The sequence below is a fragment of the Hemitrygon akajei genome, chromosome 3 (genome assembly GCF_048418815.1).
Source record: "Hemitrygon akajei chromosome 3, sHemAka1.3, whole genome shotgun sequence".
Lineage (NCBI taxonomy): Eukaryota > Metazoa > Chordata > Chondrichthyes > Myliobatiformes > Dasyatidae > Hemitrygon > Hemitrygon akajei.
Window position 1 is genome coordinate 94,824,564 of NC_133126.1, and position 20,803 is coordinate 94,845,366.

The 20,803-nt window shown below is 47.6% G+C and overlaps 2 protein-coding genes across 5 annotated transcripts in view; one reads left to right on the top strand and one right to left on the bottom strand.

The window, feature by feature from the left end:
* Positions 1-14,559, bottom strand: part of exd1 (exonuclease 3'-5' domain containing 1) — a 111,291-nt gene extending 96,732 nt beyond the window's left edge. For all 3 annotated transcript variants that reach the window (XM_073040380.1, XM_073040381.1, XM_073040378.1), the window contains exon 1: positions 14,284-14,559. In XM_073040380.1, coding sequence (XP_072896481.1) covers positions 14,284-14,407 — 124 coding nt within the window. In that variant the 5' untranslated portion in view covers positions 14,408-14,559. The remainder of the gene's footprint in view (positions 1-14,283) is intronic.
* A 362-nt stretch (positions 14,560-14,921) lies between these two features.
* The window catches only part of ino80 (INO80 complex ATPase subunit), a 233,907-nt gene continuing 228,025 nt past the window's right edge, over positions 14,922-20,803 (top strand). For both annotated transcript variants that reach the window (XM_073040376.1, XM_073040377.1), the window contains exon 1: positions 14,922-15,134. The gene's annotated coding sequence lies outside the window, so the exon portion shown is untranslated. The remainder of the gene's footprint in view (positions 15,135-20,803) is intronic.

The window sequence follows — 20,803 nt, forward strand, 5'->3', positions numbered from 1 at the left end:
CGTTGCTTAGTAATAATTCTAGCTTTCATCGGGGCAGGGCCTTTCACATGCTCCATTATTCTCACTTTATCCGTTATCCTTTAAAATTGTTCCGATCGTTGACCGACTGTAGCCTAACGCTTTTCCAATGACCAATGGCATTTCACCTCTTTCCAAACACTATTATTTCCACTTTATTTTCAATCGCGATCGTTTCCCGTCAATGGAACAGAAACATTGCAGGCGGCGGGTCCCAAGCTCCGCCAGCTCCCGAGGTCCACTGGGTCCTAGGACCACTGCACTGAATTCCTCAGGTTCTAAACTCCACCACACTGAGACAGGTTAAATGGGACAAGTGGGGGCTGTGCTGGGTTTGGGTATTTGATCCTCCACAATATTCCGCGTGGGAATTTAAACTGGAGGTGGCAGTGTGTTTTTTTTTTAACGAGGTCAAGTTGTGAGCTCAACATCAACCTGGCACGGATGGTACTGGAGTCACTGGATTGACATCAACCCAGCACGGGAGCGGTCTGTCACTAAATCAAACTCGGGAACTTCCATTCTCCAGCCCAGCGCTGATCTCATTGCGCCACCAGCCAACCGGAATGGGGGTGGGGTCAGGGTGAATCTTACTAAGAAAAATTTAAGCCAAATACAAAGTTAAACACTCAACACAGTGTCAACGGCAACGACTTAAAATGGCGGGCGGCGTCGCGATCTGACTTAAAATGGTGGATGGCGTTCTCCTTCCTCGGTTTGTAAGTACGAGTTGTCTGTAAGTCGGACGTTCGTAACTCGGGGACTACCTGTAATCTGCAGAGCTTGGGAAATAAAGTTGATGGGGACAATGGAATTGTTCTCACTGCTGGCACAGAACTAATGCCATAAGACATCATGAACATAGGAGCGGGAGTAGGCCATCTGGCCCACTGAGCCTGTCCCCTCCATTCAATAAGAACATGGCTGACCCGTCCGTAAACTCAGCTCCATCTACCTGCCTTTTCCCCACAACCTTTAATTCCCCTACTATGTAAAAATCTACCTAACTGTATCTTAAATATACTTAGTGAAGAAACCTCAACTGCTTCCCTGGGCAGAGAATTCCACAGATTCACCAGTCTCTGGGAAAAACAGTTTCTCCTCATCTCCATACTAAATCTTCTCCCCTGAATCTTGAGGCAATGTCCCCTAGTTCTAGTCTCACCTACCAATGGAAACAACTTTCCTACTTCTAGCTTACCTATCACTTTCAAAATTTTGTATGTCTCCATAAGATCCCCTCTCATTCTTCTGAATTCCAGAGTATAGCCCCAGGCAACTCAATCTCTCGTCATAAATAAACCCCTTCATCTCTGGAATCAACCTGGTGAACCTCCTTTGCACTGCTTCCAAAGCCAGTATATCCTTTCTTAAGTATGGAGACCAGAACTGCACACAGTACTCCAGGTGTGGCCTCACCAGTACTCAATCCCTCTAATATTCCGTTTGCCTTCTGAATAACCTGTTGTACCTGCAAGCCAACTTATTACGAACATAAAGTACACTGCAGATGCTGTGGTCAAATCAAACACGCTGGAGGAACTCAGCAGGTCGGGCAGCATCTGTAGAAACAAGCAGTCAACGTTTCAGGCCGAGACCCTTTGTCAGGACTGAAGGAGGAGGGAACAGGGGTCCTATAAAGAAGGTGGGGGGAGGGTGGAAGGTGCTAGTTGAAAAACCAATCAGAGGAAAGATCAATGGATGGGGTAGGGGATAGGCAGGAAAGGTGAAGAAGGAATGTAAAGGGAAAGCACTGTGGGTAGTAGTAGAAGGCAGAATCATGAGAGAGGTGATAGGCAGCTGGAAGAGGAGGCAGAGTTAAAGTGGGATGGGGGAAGGGAGAGAATTACCGGAAGTTGGAGAATTCGATGTTCATACCAAGGGGCTGGAGACTACCCAGACGGTATATGAGGTGTTGCTCCTCCAACCTGAGTTTGGCCTCATCATGGCAGTAGAGGAGGCCATGTATGGACATATCCGAATGGAAATGTGAAGCAGAGTTGAAGTGGGTGGCAACCGGGAGATCCTGTCTGTTGTGGCGGACAGAGCGGAGGTGCTCGACGAAGCGGTCTCCCAATCTGCGTCGGGTCTCGGCAATGTAGAGGAGGCCACACCGGGAGCGATAGATGACCCTAACAGACTCACAAGTGAAGTGTTGCCTCACCTGGAAGGACTATTTGGGGCCCTGAATGGTGGTAAGAGAGGAGGTGTAGGGACAGGTGTAGCACTTATGCTTGCAGGAATAAGTACCAGGTGGGAGATCTGTGGGGAGGGACGTGTGGACCAGGCAGTCACAGAGGGAACGATCCCTGCGAAAAGCGGAGAGAGGTAGCGAGGGAAAGATGTGCTTAGTGATGGGGTCCTGTTGAAGGTGGCGGAAGTTGCGGAGGATAATATGCTGGATCCGGAGGCTGGTGGGGTGGTAGGTGAGGACAAGGGGAACACGGTCCCCGTTGTGGTGTCGGGAGGTTGGGGTGAGGGCCCGAGTGCGGGAAATGGAGGATATGCGGGTGATGGCATCATTGATGATGGCAGAAGGGAAACCACGATTCTTAAAGAAAGAGGACATTTGAGATGTCCTGGAACGGAAAGCCTCATCCTGGGAGCAGATGCAGCGGAGACGGAGGAACTGGGAACAGGGAATAGCATTTTTACATTTGGCCGGGTGGGAAGAGGTATAGTCGAGGTAGTTATGAGAGTCAGTGGGTTTATAGAAGATATCAGTGGACAGTCTGTCTCCAGAGATGGAGACCGAGAGGTCGAGAAAGGGGAGAGAAGTGTCCGAGATGGACCAAGTGATTTTGAGGGCTGGGTGAAAGTTAGAGGCAAAGTCGATGAAATTGACAAGCTCAGCATGGGTGCAGGAAGAAGCACCAATGCAGCCGTCAATGTAGCGAAGGAAAAGTTGGGGAGCAGTACCAGAATAGATTTGGAGCATAGACTGGTCTGCATAACACAAGCATTGCAGGCATAGCTGGGGGCCACGCGAGTGCCCATAGCTACACCCTTGGTCTGAAGAAAGTGGGAAGAGCTGAAAGAGAAGTTATTAAGTGTGAGTACCAGTTCCGCCAACCGGAGGAGTGTGGTGGTGTTGGGGAACTGGTGAGGTCTATTGTCAAGAAAGTAGCAGAGGCTTTGAGGCCTTCTTGATGGGGAATGGAAGTGTATAAGGATGGGATGTCCATGGTGAAAATGAAGCGATTAGGACCAGGGAACTAGAAGTTATTGAAGAGGTGGAGGGCATGGGATGTATCCCAGATGCAGGTGGGGAGGGACTGAACTATGTGTGACAAAATGGAGTCCAGGTAGGCAGATACAAGTTCAGTGGGGCAGGAGCAGGCCGAAACTATAGGCCTACCAGGACAATCAGGCTTGTGGATCTTAGGGAGGAGGTAAAACCGAGCAGCGTGGGGTGTGGGAATTGAGTTTTTTGGCTGAGGATGGAAGGTCTCCAGAGTTGATAAGGGCAGTGATGGTACGGGAGACAATGGTTTGATGTTTTTTGGTGGGGGTCCTGTTCCAGGGGTAAGTAAGAGGTGTCAGAGAGCTGCCGCTTGGCCTCAGTGAGGTAGAGGTCCGTCTGCCAGACTACTACGGCACCACCTTTTTCTGCGGGTTTGATGGTGAGGTTAGGGTTAGTACGGACAGAGTGGAGGGCAATGCATTCAGAGAGAGTGAGGTTGGAACAGGAGAGAGGAGTGGTGAAGTTGAGACGGTTGATGTCTCGGCGACAGTTGGAGATGGAAAGATCGAGTGCAGGTGGAAGGCCTGGTGGGGGTGTCCAGGAGGAAGAGGAGGGTTGAAGACGGGAGAAGGGGTCATCAAAAAGGGGAGGGGAATCCTTGTTAAAGTAGTAGGCTCGGAGACGTAGGCGATGGAAGAAGAGTTCAGCATCGTGCCCGGCACGGAACTCACTGAGGTGTGGATGGAGGGGGACAAAAGTGAGGCCCTTGCTAAGCACAGAACGCTCTGCCTGAGAGAGGGGAAGGTCAGAGGGGATGGTGAAGACTTGGCAAGGGTTGGGGCTGGGGTCAGAGGAGGGTAAAGAGTGGGAGGTCTCAGAAGGGGGGGTTGGGATGTTCAGGGAGAGTGGGCTGCGGGGAGGATGAGGGATCAGAGGAATAGAGGGGGGGAATGAGGGGTGGAGGGAAGGTTGAAGGATAGGGGATAGTACAGGAATAAGACGAGCGATAGGACCCAGTGGCAGTAAGAGCAGTCCCGGTCTGGAGAGGGTCAGGATCTCGGCCTGAGCTGGATCTAGAGCTGGGGGTGTCGGAGCCTGTGGCCTGCAGGGCACCAGAACTGAGGTCCGAGTCAGAAGCGAGTGAGTCCATGGCCCGCCGGGTGCTGGTGCCCATGTCCTGGAGGCCATGGTTCCAGTCGGGGTCAGAGTCAGAGGCGGATGGGTCTCCCTGAACATCCCAACCCCCCTCCCTTCTGAGACCTCCCACTCTTTACCCTTCTCTGACCCCAGCCCCAAACCTTGCCATGTCTTCACCATCCCCTCTGACCTTCTCCTCTCTCAGGCAGAGTGTTCTGTGCTTAGCAAGGGCCTCACTTTTGTCCCCCTCCATCCACACCTCAGTGAGTTCTGTGCCGGGCACGATGCTGAACTCTTCTTCCATCGCCTACGTCTCCGAGCCTACTACTTTAACAAGGATTCCCCTCCCCCTATTGATGACCCCTTCTCCAGTCTTCAACCCTCCTCCTCCTCCTGGACACCCCCACCAGGCCTTCTACCTGCACTCGATCTTTCCATCTCCAACTGTCGCCGAGACATCAACCGTCTCAACTTCACCACTCCTCTCTCCTGTTCCAACCTCACTCTCTCTGAATGCATTGCCCTCCACTCTGTCCGTACTAACCCTAACCTCACCATCAAACCCGCAGAAAAAGGTGGTGCCGTAGTAGTCTGGCAGACGGACCTCTACCTCACTGAGGCCAAGCGGCAGCTCTCTGACACCTCTTACTTACCCCTGGAACAGGACCCCCACCAAAAAACATCAAACCATTGTCTCCCGTACCATCACTGCCCTTATCAACTCTGGAGACCTTCCATCCTCAGCCAAAAAACTCAATTCCCACACCCCACGCTGCTCGGTTTTACCTCCTCCCTAAGATCCACAAGCCTGATTGTCCTGGTAGGCCTATAGTTTCGGCCTGCTCCTGCCCCACTGAACTTGTATCTGCCTACCTGGACTCCATTTTGTCACACATAGTTCAGTCCCTCCCCACCTGCATCTGGGATACATCCCATGCCCTCCACCTCTTCAATAACTTCTAGTTCCCTGGTCCTAATCGCTTCATTTTCACCATGGACATCCCATCCTTATACACTTCCATTCCCCATCAAGAAGGCCTCAAAGCCCTCCGCTACTTTCTTGACAATAGACCTCACCAGTTCCCCAACACCACCACATTCCTCCGGTTGGCGGAACTGGTACTCACACTTAATAGCTTCTCTTTTGGCTCTTCCCACTTTTTTCAGACCAAGGGTGTAGCTATGGGCACTCTCATGGGCCCTAGCTATGCCTGTCTCTTCGTGGGTTATGCGGAACAGTCTATGCTCCAAATCTATACTGGTACTGCTCCCCAAGTTTTCCTTCGCTACACTGACGACTACATTGGCTCTTAAAAACCCCTAAAAAATTTCATTTGAAAAATGAGTATAATTAAACTAAATTAATTTTTTTAATCTGCTGAGAGGTTATTTGTGTAAAGCCCTCCTACAGTTGTGATACAGCACAAATCTAATTTCCAGCTTATATCCTTGGCATGCAAAGTTTCTACTCCGAATCCCACCTACCTTGAGATAGGAGTCAGTATTCTGATAATCACTATAAAGCATTTTGTATTTATCACATTTTGCTTCGTGACTATTTTCACTCACAATATTGTAACTTTACTTTCATAATTCCTAGTGGATATTATATTATATATTTTTCATAAATAGAACATTTGCCAAAATATGCCACTTACAATCCCCCTCATTTAATTTGGTTCATTTTCTCTACAGCTGACAAAACTAAAACTGGTTTTGATGATGATACAAGACACAGTATATGCTGTGATTTGATTACTTTCGCCCAAGGATTTTCAGGTGGAGCACAGTGGCCATTCATTCCCTTTACATTATTTTGGAATTGGAATCAAAGTGTGGAAAATATGAAGTGTAACTTTAGGTCTGGCAAAAAATCTGCAGAGAACATGCGAAACAAACAGTTTCAGACAATTGCCATAAAAGCTGAAAATTCTGAGATTCAGCAGAACTGTGGAGACACAAACAGTATTAATATTTTAAAGTCAATGACCTTTCAAAGGAACTGGGAAAAAGCAGAAACAGTATGGTTTTAAGTTACAGATCAGGGGAGAGTGGAAAACAGAGGGCATATCTGTGATAAGGTGGAGACCAGGACCTTTCAGGCTCTCTCTACCCTCTCCCCACTTCAATTTAAAACAAAACTGTTCTCAGTTTTCAAGTTATGGACTCAAAATGCTAACACTATTTCGCTCTCTAGATGTTGAATGACAACATTTTCTGCTTCTATACCCCAGTTTCAGATTTTTATTTGAAACAGGATTGAATTAGAATAGGTAGAGATAAATAGCAAAAAAAAGGGAACTTCATGAAACAGCGCATTTCGCTCTGCTTCATCACCTTACTTTTCTAGCATCTCTCATGACCTCTCTCTATTTCATTCTCTCTTTCCTATCTCATCAAACTACTCTTCTTAGTCTTGACTTCTCTCTGAATGGCATTGTAAAGATAATTCAGGCCACTGTTCTTCTTGACGCATCTGCAGCCTTTAACTTTGTTGACTACACCATTCTCTTCCAATGCTTCACCACTGTTTGCCAAGATCTAGCTGAATTTATGGATAAATAGAATCACCAGCTATTTATTTTCTCCCTGGTTCTGAACCTACAGTTATCATCCTTGTCCCCCCAATTTTCTCATCTGCACGATGCTCCATATCTTAAGGAACACAGTGCTGTTTGCGTCCGTAAACCCAGTTGTCTCGGCACCTCACCTCTCGATCTGAAAGTAATCAAACAATGAACCTACCTTCTTTGGACATCACAAACTAGACACAGGCACTGATTCCTCTTCTGCTCCTTGCAACTTACTTATTTGGTGATACAGTGTGGAATTAGCCATGGTGCCTAGCAACCCACCTACTTAACCCCATCTTAATCATGGGACAACATATAATGACCAATTAACCTACTAACCAGTAGGCCTTTGGATTGTGGGAGGAAACTGGAGCACCAGGAGGAAAAGTCACTTGGCTACAGGGAGAACGTACAAACTCCTTCGAGATGGCATCATAATTGAACTCTGATGCCCTGAGGTGCAATAGCATCACACTAACTGCCATGCTACTGTAGCACCCCTGTATAACTGTACAAAACTGATCAAAATCTTTAATTACAGCATTCCCCTGTATTTTTTAAAAAAAAAACAGCTGTGCAGAATAACCATTGCTTGGAGCATGATTTTTTTTTACTACACAGCCCGAAAGGGGCCTACAAAAGTAAATTTCAGCTGCGTGGCGACAAAGGCTATATGCACAAGAGCATTTCAGTTACCACGTGGCAGCGCACTCATACAACCTCGAGGAAAGTGTCTTTGAACCTTGGTAAAACATTGACCCCAGATGATGTTCAGAGCGCATAATCGTCATCCTTAAAACCATTAAATTCACCTCAATAGGATTGCCCAGTTTCAATTTGGCTATCGTTAACTCGGTAACTGTTCTGTTCATAAACTGGAAGATACCTGACGTTGTGCTTACTGACAAACTCTAGCTTCCAGTTTTAAAACTCTTGTGGCGGCTCGCCCACACGGCAGGCGGACCGGCTCCAGCAGTCACGGGTGAGTCTGCAGCCAGTGGCAACTGAGAGGGCTCTGAGTGTGGGGCAGACCTCGGCCTGGAAGCCGACCTCACTTCTGCCCCGCAAAGAGCGGGGAATGCTGGGAGCAGGTACTTAAGCGCGCGCGGATTTGAAACAGTAAGCAGTTCAACCAGACCCTGCTCGATTCAGTGTGTTGCTTTCACTCGTTGTGTATCAGCGCAACCACATTGGTGACCCTGACGGTCCAACGGCATTTGGACCCAGCATGTACGACTCGGCTCTGCAGAATGCAGTTTCCCTTAAACTGCCAACCTTGTGGACCACTCAACCCTTGGTCTGGTCCAGGTCAGGCAAATTGTCTCAGACGCCAGCAGGTATAACTACATGGTGGGCGCCCTCGCCCAGGAGACAGCAGGCCGCGTTATCGACTTTCTGCATCAGCCCCGGCAACAGACAGGTATGAGGCACTCAAGGCCCTGTTAATCTGCACATTTGGCCTCTCCAGCTGCAAATGGGCCGCGCGTTTACTGCATATGGACGGCCTGGGCGACTGCGCGCCATCAGCCCTGATGAGCGACATGCCAGCACTGGCAGATGGCCATAAGCCTTGCCTCCTTTTTGAACAGATCTTCTTGGAGCAAATGCCAGAAGACATCCGCATCCTGCTAGCAGATGAAGACTTTGGTGACCCGCGCAGGGTGGCTGCCCGCGTGGACGTGCTTTGGCGCACCAAACAAAATGGCAGAACCACCACTGAAATTAGTGCTACGGCACGGCCAAAAGCCCAGCCCTCCCACACCCCAGCAGCGGAGCACGTAACACCCACACCAAGGGATGGCACCACTTCTGAGTCTTGGTGTTTTTATCATCAAAGATGGGGTTCTGGGGCCCGCCGCTGCTGACCATCATTCTCGTTCCAGGGAAAACGCCAGGACCAGCCGTTGCTGATGGCTATGGCGGCTGGACACTGTGATAGCCTCCTCTACGTTTGGGACAAACACTCCAGGCGTAGATTCCTGGTGGACACGGGGGCGGGTAGCACCATCCACACCTACGGCACCATCCCCTTGCAGTTCGGTTCCAGCTGTTTTACATGGACATTTACGCTGGCTGCAGTATCACAGCCATTGCTGGGTACGGTCTTCCTCCTCGTGCACTGCCTGCTCATGGATTTGAAGGGATGATGACTGGTCGATGCGAAGATGTTCCAGACTTTCTCCCTTAGTGAGGCCAGGTTACCGGCCCCACACCTGAACTCCGTCACGTATTCCGACAATGAGTTTGCCAGAGTGTTATTGGAATTCCCATCTATCATCACGCTGCAGCTTTCCTCAACAGCCCCCAAGCATGGCGTGATGCACCACATCCCCAGGCAGGGACCTCCCTTTCATGCCCGGGCCTGCAGGCTACCGCCCGACAAGCTCCGCCTCGCGAAAGAGGAATTCAAGAAAATGGAGATGGGCATTGTGCGGTGTTCCGACAGCCCGTGGGCCTCCCAACTCCATATGGTGCCCAAGTCCACGGGAGGGTGGAGACCGCGCGGTGACTAGAGGAGGCTGAACAACGCCACCACGTCCGATCTCTATCTAGTCCTGGACACATCCAGGACTTTATGGCCAACCTGCACAGGGTGCGCATCTTTTCAAAGATTGACCTAGTTTGAGGGTGTCATCAGATCCCAGTCCACACGGACAATGTACCCAAGACACCCTCATTACCCCCTTTGGCCTGTTCGAGTTCCTCAGGATGCCGTTTGGGCTCAAAAACGCGGCACAGACATTCCAGCGCCTGATGGATGTAGTAGGGTGAGATCTGGACTTTCTGTTCGTCTACCTGGATGACATACTTATCGCCAGCCTCTCCCGCCAGGAACATCTAGCACATTTACGCCTGCTCTGCCGCCGCCTAAGTGACTACAGCCTGGCTATCAACCCCACCAAGTGCCAGTTCAGCCTACCCGCCATCAACTTCTTGGGACACCGGATCGATTGCCATGGAGCTGTGCCCCTGCCAGCAAAAGTTGAAGCCATCTGCCGATTTGCCAGACCCAGCACTGTTAAAGGCCTGCAGAAATTTGTTGGGATGGTTAACTTTTACCACTGCTTCCTGCCCTCAGTGGCCGGATCATGCGGCCCCTTTTCAGCTTGATGTCCCGCAAAGTCAAAGAGGACACCTGGACAGAGGAGACGATAGCGGCTTTCAAACAAGCCAAGAACATGTTAGCAAATGCCAAGCTCCTGGTCCATCCCTGGGTCGACATCCCCACTGCCCTCACTGTGGATGCCTCCGACGTGGCAGTTGGCGGCGAGCTCGAGCAGCTCATCGAAGACCAGTGGAAGCCGCTCACTTTTTTCAGCCGGCACCTACGACCCCCGGAACTGAAGTACAGCGCTTTCGACAGCGAGCTGCTGGCCCTGTACCTTGCCATCTGGCACTTCAGGTATTTCCTGGAAGGGAGGGAGTTCACGGTCTTCACAGACCACAAGCCCCTCACTTTCGCGTTTGCCAAAGTGTTGGACTCGTGGTCAGGCCGCCAGCAATGCCACCTGTCGTACTTGGCGGAGTTTACCACCACGATCGAGCACATCTCCGGGAAGAGCAACGTGGTAGCCGACACGCTGTCACGCACCTCCGTCCAATCAGTGCACTCTCTGTCTCCGGGGGTGGATTATGTGGCGTTAGCGAAGGCGCAACGACTGGACAGCGAGATGCTGGCGTACTGAACCGCAGTCTCAGGACTCCGTCCGCCTCGAAGACATACCCATTGGACCCGAAGGTAATGAGCTCCTTGCAATGTGTCTGCCGGGCAACCGCGGCCCATTGTCCCAGCCGCTTGGAGGCGGCGCGTTTTCGACGCCTTCCACGGTTTAGCCCACCCTTCCATCCGGGCGACCATCTGGCTGATCGCAGACAGGTTCGTTTGGCACAGCCTACGCAAGCAGGTTGGTCACTGGGCCAGGACATGCATGCACTGTCAAACCTCCAAAATCCAGCGGCACTTGAGGGCCCCACTGCAACCCTTCCAGCCGGCACATAGAAGGTTTGAACATGTCCACGTGGACATCGTCAGCCCACTGCCGGTTTCGAGAGGAGTGACATACCTGTTCACCATGGCGTACAGGTTCACAAGGTGGCCGGAAGCTGTCCCACTCGCTGACACGGCCATGGAGACATGCGCCAGAGCCCTGATTACCATGTGGGTGGCATGGTTTGGACTTCCAGCCCACGTCACTTCAGACAGGGGTGTGCAGTTCACATCGGCTTTGTGGTCTGCACTGGCACAACTCCTTGGAAACCAGCTCCACCGAACAACTGCTTACCCCGCAGGTACTTGAAGTCAGCCCTGATGGCACGCCTCCCAGGGCCAGACTGGGTTGACGAACTCCTCTGGGTGCTGCTTGGCATCCGCACGGCACCCAAGGACGACCTGGCCACATCATCGGCCGAACTTGTTTACGGTGCCCCGCTCACAGTTTCTGGTGAGTTTGTGCCAGCACCCCATGGCCAGGAGGACACACCTACGACGGTCCTAACTAAACTCTGGGAGCGGCTTGGAACACTTGCCCCAGTCCCGACGTCCCCTCACGGAACAACACCCTCTTTCGTGCCCAAGGACCTACAACAGAGCAAGTATGTTTTAGTTTGCCGAGGAGCGCACAGACCACCCCTGCAGCGACCATACGAAGGACCCTACAAGGTGGTGCGCCATAATGGGACGAACTGCGTTCTCGACATCGGCGGTCCTGAAGAGACTTTTACCATTTACCGTCTCAAACTGGCGCATCTAGACCTTGAAAGCCCGGTTGCGTTGTTCAATTGAAATTATTAACCTGCTCAGTTGAAGAAAAAACACCAGAGACACGAAATTACCTCTGAAGCGGTTTTTATTCAGAGAGGAGTTCGCAGCCTCATGCACTTCGGGCGTAAGGTAGCCAACTCCCAATTTGTCCATTTACAAAGGTCATACTTATACCCAAAAGCGGGGTACTACATTCGCAAATATGGTTACCGATTCAAACTCATTGATTGATTGGCTATCACATAGTTAAGCACGTGAAATACTCGGAATGAGCATAGACGCAAGCGAAGTACTTGGAATAAGTATAGACGCAAGCAAATGGCCGTCTTAAACCGGCGCATCTAGACCTTGAACGCCCGGTTGCGGTGGCACCCCCACGACAACAAGGCCGGCTACCTAAAGAACTGACAGTGTGCAGGCTGCGGACTCTGCACCTCCTCGCGCCGGTTCTGGGGGGGGTCATGTGGCGGCTCGCCCACACGGCAGGCTAACCGGCTCCAGCAGTCACGGGCGAGTCTGCAGCTAGTGGCAACCGAGAGGGCTCTGAGTGCGGGGCAGACCTCGGCCTGGAAGCCGACGTCACTTCCGCCTCGCAAAGAGCGGGGGATGCTGGGAGCGGGCTTTTAAGCGCACGCGGATCAAAACAGTAAACAGATCAACCAGACCCTGCTCGGCTCAGTGTGTTGCTTCATTGCGCATCAGCACGACCACGCTCTTTAATTTCAAATTAACTTATGGTTTCCAACTCATTCCCTTGATCTCCTCTTGCCCCAAAACAGAAATGAGCGCTTTAATTTAGACCTTTGGGTTTTTAAATTGCTCCTCCACTGGCAGCTGTACCTTCACAGTGACACGACTGAGCATGCTTAATTTCAGCCCCCCGAGTCCTTAGCTCCACTAATACTTCTCATGGCATCGAGTTATTTAGTCAGTCTCTTAGTCAACTGCACCTGTACATTATGTGGCTCAATGTCACTTTTTACCCAAAGAACAAATGAGGAGGAGTTGGATATCACACACCATTTGGTAAGATAATTGCATGCACAGCACCACTTCCCAGTACCAGTTCCATGATATCCAAGTCTACTGACTTTCATCTTAAGGAGATCAGCAACTGAGCCTTCAGTCTTTATCAGCAAAGAATTCCAAAGATTCACCACCCTCTGAAGAAATTTCTCCCCCTAACTCTAAATAGTCAATTATTCATTTTGGGACACCAATCCCTGGCTTCAATCACCACAACCTGGGCAAAGGGTGGTGCAGCTAGTGTCATACCTTGTTTGATCCTGACCTCAGGAACTTGAACTTTGCACACTCTCCTTGGGAATTTTGTCTAGATGCTGCAGTTTCCTCCCACATATCAAAGATGGGCTGCTGTAAATTTTACTTGCCAACACAGAAAGGCCCGAGTCTGGAGAGTTTTGGAGCCATGCAACACAACAACTGGCCTTTGGGTCCATCAAGTCCATATGAAACATAAAACATCCACCTTTACTCTTCTCATTGTTCTGAACTTGGTCTGTGGTCTTTATAATCCAGGTGATTCAAGTTCCCCTCCAAGAGGGCCACAACTCTGCTGTAGTTTGGAGGTTTGAGTGCTTCAATGACCCAGAGAATGACTACGTTGGCTGTAGTCAGGGCCTTGTGCTTTGAATCTTGGTAGGGTCAATGGCAAACAGCTCAAAGGGTAGAGGACAGACTAAGAGTGGTCCACTAGTCCTTCAGGGCCAACAACCCCAACTGGTAAAACAAAATGCAACGAAGATTCCTTCTGCATCTGAATAGAACAGTAGTCCTGGATCTCCTCTCAGGACTTGCATGACTGATGATTGTGAAAATTGAGAGGAACCTACTGACATGATGAAGGAAGTCCTGAACACTACAAAAGATGGAGGACCTTCATTGCAATCTTGTTGAGAGCCACACTTTCATATGGTACATCTGAGCTGATAGAGGTTGTGGAGCTGCAGCAAATTTCAAACACAGAGCTCTGTCTGTTGCCAAAGCTTTGTGTCCTTGCAACATCCTGTATTATCCAATTAAAGTTCCTAGTCTGCATAACTCGTGCTAACCAAAACCCCTCGTTAAAGTGATAATACAGCAAACAATAATGGTAGACGGATGAGCCACTAATCATCTCTTTATCTTGCTAATGGGGGGGGGAAATGGGGGTTGAGATCTGCTTTCACTTACCTGTTTACTCATACATATAAACAGACTTTTTCATTGTACCTCAGAATTCCACACGTGTAGACACACAATGGTATCATGCCAAAATATTTACTACCTGAAAGTCAGATATCAAGCTTTATTAAAAAAAACACTTTCTGATTGGTGATGTTGTTGCTACCCTGAACCGACTGGGGTCTGGAAGTGAGGATCCTGATGCACAAGGAGGCACTGACATCCAAAGGACTTGGAGCTTTGAGGTGTTCTGTGCACTGATCCCTGCCAATATTCACGTGAAGTATCTTTGGGCACTTTCCACAAAGGAAGTTTTTTTTTGCCGCGACTACCCCACCACCCGCCCTCAATCACCACGGCCACATATTCAGTCGCGCACTGCCACATATCTCCAACTCCGGAGGCTGCTCGCATGGCGTTCTCACCTTGATCCAGAATGATGCAATTCGTGGCAGTATCCACTTGCTGCATACGCCCCGAATAAGTCCCACACATCAGAGTGATTCTGACCCGCTTGCCGAATAGGCCCCGAAGCCAGGCGGCATCCATCGCGTCGCCGCCGAGCGCTCAGTTCCCTCCACAAAGCACGTGCTGCCGCGCCGAGCCCGAAGGACCGCCCCTTTCCCTTAATGATTGACAGGGTCAGGCAGTACCATTTTATTTCGAAAATTTCCGACCGTTACTAGAGAGAACTGCGAGAGGATATCGCGAGAGGATAAACCCCTCCTTTCTGCTATCTTTGGCACTCCGCCCCTCCTTTCCCGGAGCCGCACGAGGAACAAAAACCGCCCGCCTAATTGGTTGATCCTTGAGCCTGCTGTGCAACGTCACACGGACTTCGGCATTTTCCGTCGTTTTAGGCATGAGAGTTGATGATCGACTCGATCGATGACCTCTCTTCCACTTTCTTCGAATTCACCCTTTTCCCGATCGAAATTTTCAGAAATAACCAACCCTAAAGGAAGAGGGGATCAACATTCCTCACAGCTATGTACCAAAGTTGGGACAGAGGAAGCGTGCGGTCTGTGTTCCCGACAAGTTGTCAGGGACGAAGCGGGTTGGCGCTCGGCTGCTTCGGCCTGGGTGGGCTGGAAGTAGAACCGCAATGGCGGTCGTCGGCGGCGGCGGCGCTCGGAGGGACTCAGGCAGAGCGGCTGCGAAACCGGCCGCCCCGCTCCCTCTGTCAGACATCGCAACCTCTGCCTCGCCAAAGCAAGCGCCATCTTGGCTGGGCGAGCGGAGCGGCGCGGCGAGGCAGACGCAGGGGCGAGCCGAGGTGAGCGGCTGTGTGTGAGTGAGTGAATGTGTACGCGGCGGGGGGAGGAGGCGGGCGGCCCGCCGAGCGGGCGTTTGTGCCGATTATTTGGTGGGGAATGGCCCGGCGTCTTGAGAGGACTTTACCCCCCCCCCCTCGTGTGATAGATCCGGTGGAGGAAGGAAAGGAAGGAATAAACTCCAAGGCGGTTCCGACGTTTCAGCTCGTCTCTCCCTCTGGCACATTCGCATTGGCCACCCCCCCCTTTCCCCCCAAGTCGGCTCCTCTCTGCGAGAGGATCGGGGCCGTTTAAAGGGCCAGGCACCCTCCCTCCCCAACCCACACCCCCTCCCCCTCGCTACACGCAGCGCCTTCTCTTCCTCCTCGGGCCTAGTCGGCCTCTCAAACTTTATTTCCCCCGCTTGCCTTCGCTTTCTAAACACATTGCCCAGGTGCGAGCCTAAATTGCCGGCTCCCAGCAACTTTTTCTCCCTCTTTCTCTTTTCGCATGCTCACTTTCCAAACATTTTAATGTGCGTTAATGGAAGGGGAAGGTTGTTCATTTAATTTTTGGGGTGGCTGCAGTGGTTTATTTAAAACATTATTTTTTATTAGAACATTTCTACTTTGAAATTATAACCTGTTACCAGTAACTGACATCAAGGTTTTTTGATCCACGTGACTTTCTTTTTCCTCATTTATATTAAGCTTAAACTCGAGGCAGAAATTACTGAAAAAATACACCGTTACCAATTATTAGTTACAAGAATTATATTTTAGACCTTGCCAAGAGCATCGCAAGTCATTTTGACGAATCAAATTTTACTTAAGTTAATTATTTGGACAAATGTTGGATTCTTAGACTAACAGAATGAGGTCATTTATAATAATTAAAGTGAAGAATTTTAAAGATTTGAAGGTGTAATCAACTTGTTAAATCAAAGATTTACTGTAACTGACAGTTCTGTGGATGTTCTGTAAGACTTTTAGAAACCACTATTTTGGAATACACTGTTTTTCACTTTTTGATTCCTGTGTCTTGAGATTGTCCTATGCGCTGCAAATGGTGCTAACTTTTGTTTTTCATGGGTTGTTAGCTCTTAGGTGTCATTGAGTATATTTGATCTCAAATTATTTGCTATTAATATAACTTCCACCAGAATCTCTTCTGACCTAAATCATCATTCTAAGGGTGCAGCAATCAATATCAATTGAAGTGCTCTTGGAGCAATAACCTAGGAACAATATATTTAAATTAGTTGTTTTTTCTAATGGGTGCCACTACCTAGCATTTGTAAATGATGGAATCTTGCTGTCATGATATGAAGGTGTGCACTGTATTCTAGTAAAATTTTTGTGTCTTGGCATGATGTGATCGACCTTTGTGGTGGATGTTATAATGGAGAGCTCCCAAGTCATTTAAACTTGTTACTTTGGACTTATGCAGTGCATTTTGTACAGTCAGTTATTTGTCTTTCAGTGACAAGCTGTGCTGTTACATGAGAGATTTAATCAAAAGGCAGTATTTCCTTGGCATGGCTCATTTTCATTTAATTGAAGACCAGAGCCTGTTTATTAGTTGAATAGCTGAAATGAGAATAAAGCGGGGTGTTCAAACTCAATTTTTAAATATATTTTCAACATATCCATATTTTAGACTGGTCAGAGAAAGGGACAAAGGAAAATGAGAATGATCAGATTAAAGTACCACTAAGCTAAGAGACTTGGTGAGGCTGTCACCATTCAGCATGGTAAATTTGATGAGCCAGAATACTAAATAATTTAGAAAAATGATGGTTAAATGCAGTGAGTAATTCAATTTGACAACTTAGTTCAATCCCACCAATACTATCAGTAATTCAGGACTGAATCTGTGTAAAATTTGATAATGTTGCACACTAAATTCTTAAGTATAATTTTAACATAAAAGCCAAGTTATGATGGCTTCATAAAGAATCTATTACTTTTGGGGTTTTATATTTAAACAAGGAATAATTTGATTTGTCATACTTGGTTTAAACTTCAGAAATTGGTTGTTTCTGCCCCCAAGATTATATCTTGGAAATATCAATTTGATTCTGTTGCAGATATCCTAATTTCAATCCTTCATGTCTTTTATTGTGCTGAGAATTTTCCTATCTGCCTTCCCAAATTCATCCCCCAGGATCTGTGAAGTCCAAAATGTCATGGGTTTTGCAAATATCCAGTGACACAATATTGATGTGCTCTCTTCAAATCTCTTTGCAATTCTGTATCTTCTAATTCATCAATCTCCATTCATGACTTGTCTTCAGTACTTGGTCCTAACTTTCTTCAAAAGTGGGAGCCACTACTTTTAACCTTATTGCTCTATTTCATTCTTGGTTGTTCTGCAAAAGTCAGCTATTTTTTCTGAATATAGTGTGGCGCAGTTTCAAGTCATTGTAAGTGGCATGCTCAGGTTGCCTGATTAATAGTTTGAGGACTCATAAGGCAACCAGGGTCTTCAGTTCTTCACCACGTCACAAGTTATTTATTTTACAAATTTGATTGTTAATTATTAAGCATTCTATTTTGATTTACATTTGAAGTACTTTTTGGATTCTTCACAGATGTTTGCAGTTTCATAAATTTTTCTCTATCTTCACTTCGCTGGTTCATTGTATTTATTACCTTGAGGATTCCAATTAAGCCATTGTTTTTGACATGAGTGACATTGTTGCAGCTGTTAGAGCTGCTTCTTTGTAGTCCGAGTAACCTGGGTTCAACCCTGACGTGTTGTCTGTTTGGAGATTGTCCATTTTCTCAGTGTTCATAAGTTTACCCTGGATGTCCTTCTTTACTCCCATGTGCAGACCTGCAACTGGTAGGTTAATTGATTTCTGTAAATAAAAGCATATTGTGCAGATGAGTTGAGGGGAATGTTCAGAGGGGACAATAATATGAGACTCCTGTAAAGTTAGTGTAAATGGGTACTTGAAGGTCAGCATGAACTAGGTGGGAAGATGAGCCTGTTTCTGTGCTGTATGTCTGTCTTGCCCAAGCAACTATCTTTCATGATTAAATCTGTATTATTTGGCTGTTTTATTGTATAAGCTATCACTGAAATATATGTTGCAATTGTATAAATCAATGGTTAGAAATGAGGATCAGGTTTGTGGCTGGGGTAGGAGCTGGCGTTAGAGGTTGGGAATGTGTAGCCAGGCTCTGGACCTGGTAACTAGGTGAGGGGCTCGGATGGAGCTGGTGGCTTTGAACATTTTTGTTTGAGAATCAGAATCTGGTTTAATATCACTGGCATATGTCATGAAATGTATTGTTTTGCAGTAGCAGTACATTTTAATACATAATAACAAAAACTAAATTAAACAACAAATATATAGTGCAAAATGAGAGCAAACGAAAGGAAAAAAAATGAGGTAGCATACATGGGTTCATAGACCATTCAGAAATCTGATGGTGGTGGGGCAGAAGCTGTTCCTAAAATATTGAGTGCATGTCTTCAGGCTCCTGTACTTTCTCGATAGTACAATGAGAAGAGAACGATGGGGTGGTCCTTCATGATAGATGTTGCCTTTTTGAGATATCGCTTTTGGGGATGTCTTTGATGCAGTGTCCAATGATGGAACTGGCTGAGTTTACAACTTCCTGCAGCTTTTTTCCGATCCTGTGCAGTAGTCTTTCCTTACTAGATGCTGATGCAACCAGTTAGAATGCTCTCTATGGTATGTCTATAGAAATTTGCAAGCATCTTTGGTGATGTACCAAGACTCCTCAAACTCTTAATGAAATGTAGCTGCTGTTGTGCCTTCTTTGTAATTGTATTGACATGTGGGCCCAGGAAAGATCTTCAGAGATGTTAACAGCCAGGAAATTGAAATTGCTCACCTTTCCACTGCTGATCGTATGATGAGGACTGGTGTGCGTTCCCTTGACTTCCTCTTCCTGAAGTCCACAATCAGTTCTTTGGTCTTACTGATGTTGAGTGCAAGGTTGTTACTTTGCCACCACTCAACCAGCTGACTCATCTACACCTCCTCGTCACCATCTGAAATTTTGCCAACATTAGTGTCATGGACAAATGCACATGCCTGTGATGTATACCTTCCTGTTTGGTCATGTATGTTCAGCAGAGCCTGGTCTCCAGTCTCCATGATCTTGCTCGGTGAAGTCTGTATAGTCTGTGTAACAGCTATCCTTCAGGTAACTTTCACTCTACGTATCTGAAATCTGGGACCAGAAGTGTCAGTACACTCAAGGATAGTCCTGATGACAACAGGTATGAACCCCGCTGTGCTCTCAGCGTGGGAACTTGGTCAGAGTCACACAGCATGGAAATAGACCCTTGTGTCCAAATGGCCCTTGCTAATCAAGATGCCCATCTGAGCTTTTAACTTATTTATCCATGTTTGGCCCATATACCTTTTAACATTTCCTATTCAGGTAGATGTCCAATTGTTTTTTTAAAATGTTGGAAATGTTTCTACCTCAACTATCTATGCCCCTCATGATTTTAAGCAGCCTCCATTAGATTACCCCTCAATTTTCTACACTCCAATGAATAAAGTTGCAACTTTCTCAGTTGCTTTTTCTGTAACATGGTCCCTTGAGACCTGGCAACATCCTCACATATTTCTGTACTCTTTTCGCATTAATATCGCCATATACTACTCTAAAGATTCATTTTCATGTGAGCATTCACAGTAAATACAAAGAAACAGTGGAATCGATTGGGAGGGGGGGGGGGGGAGGTGCGTACTGCACACACAGCCAAACAAGTAACCAATGAGCAAAAGACAACAAATTGTGCAGATTTTAAAAAGAAGAAAAAAATCAGAATAAATATTGGGAAAATGTGTTGAAAAGCTCATGAAAGTGAGTCCATAGGTTGTGGAATCAATTCATTGTTGGGGTGAGTGAAGTTACCTACTCTGGTTCAGAAGCCTGATCGTAGAGGGCTAATAATTGTTCCTGAACCTGTTGGTGTGGCTCCTGTACCTTCCTGAAAGCAGCAGCCAGAAAAGAGCATGGTGTAGATGTTGGGGAACTTAATGATAGATGTTGCTTTCCTGTGACAGTGCTCTTGTAGATCTGTTGGTTGATGGGGAAAGCTTTACTTGTGACAGACTGGGCCGTATCAACTGCTTTTTGTCTTTTCTGTTCATGATTATTGGTCTTTCCATGCCAGTCCATGATGTACCTAGTGCAGATGACGGATGGCCTTCATACCATGCTTTTGACAATTGCATCCTCCAAATCTTCATTTTCATTGTAACATTTAAGATGATTACCGATAACTTCAAAGTAGTGTAATTGTTTCATTTTCACTCCTGGCTGTTTCTGAATTGTGTTAAGCTTATTTCTCACCAAGTATCAGTGACAAAAATCTCTGCTTTTTGTACATGCGCCTGCACACACATAGACACATACACAACTGACACTATTTAAACACTGTTCACTTGAAGCATGGTGTAGTATCCAATGGCCATATGATACTGTTTAGAAATTGTTTGGCTACAAACCCCTGTCCGTTGGTGAATCGGGGCAGTTGCTTATTTGGGACAATACTTGAACAAAGACTAATCAAAAAAAAATCTGAGATTCTCTTTTTTTTTTGAGATCCTATGGTGCCTAATTAGTGCTAAGACCTGATAGTAAGTGAGAAATACATAGTAAGACAATTCGAACTGTTCCTCTCATTGTGGTTTCAA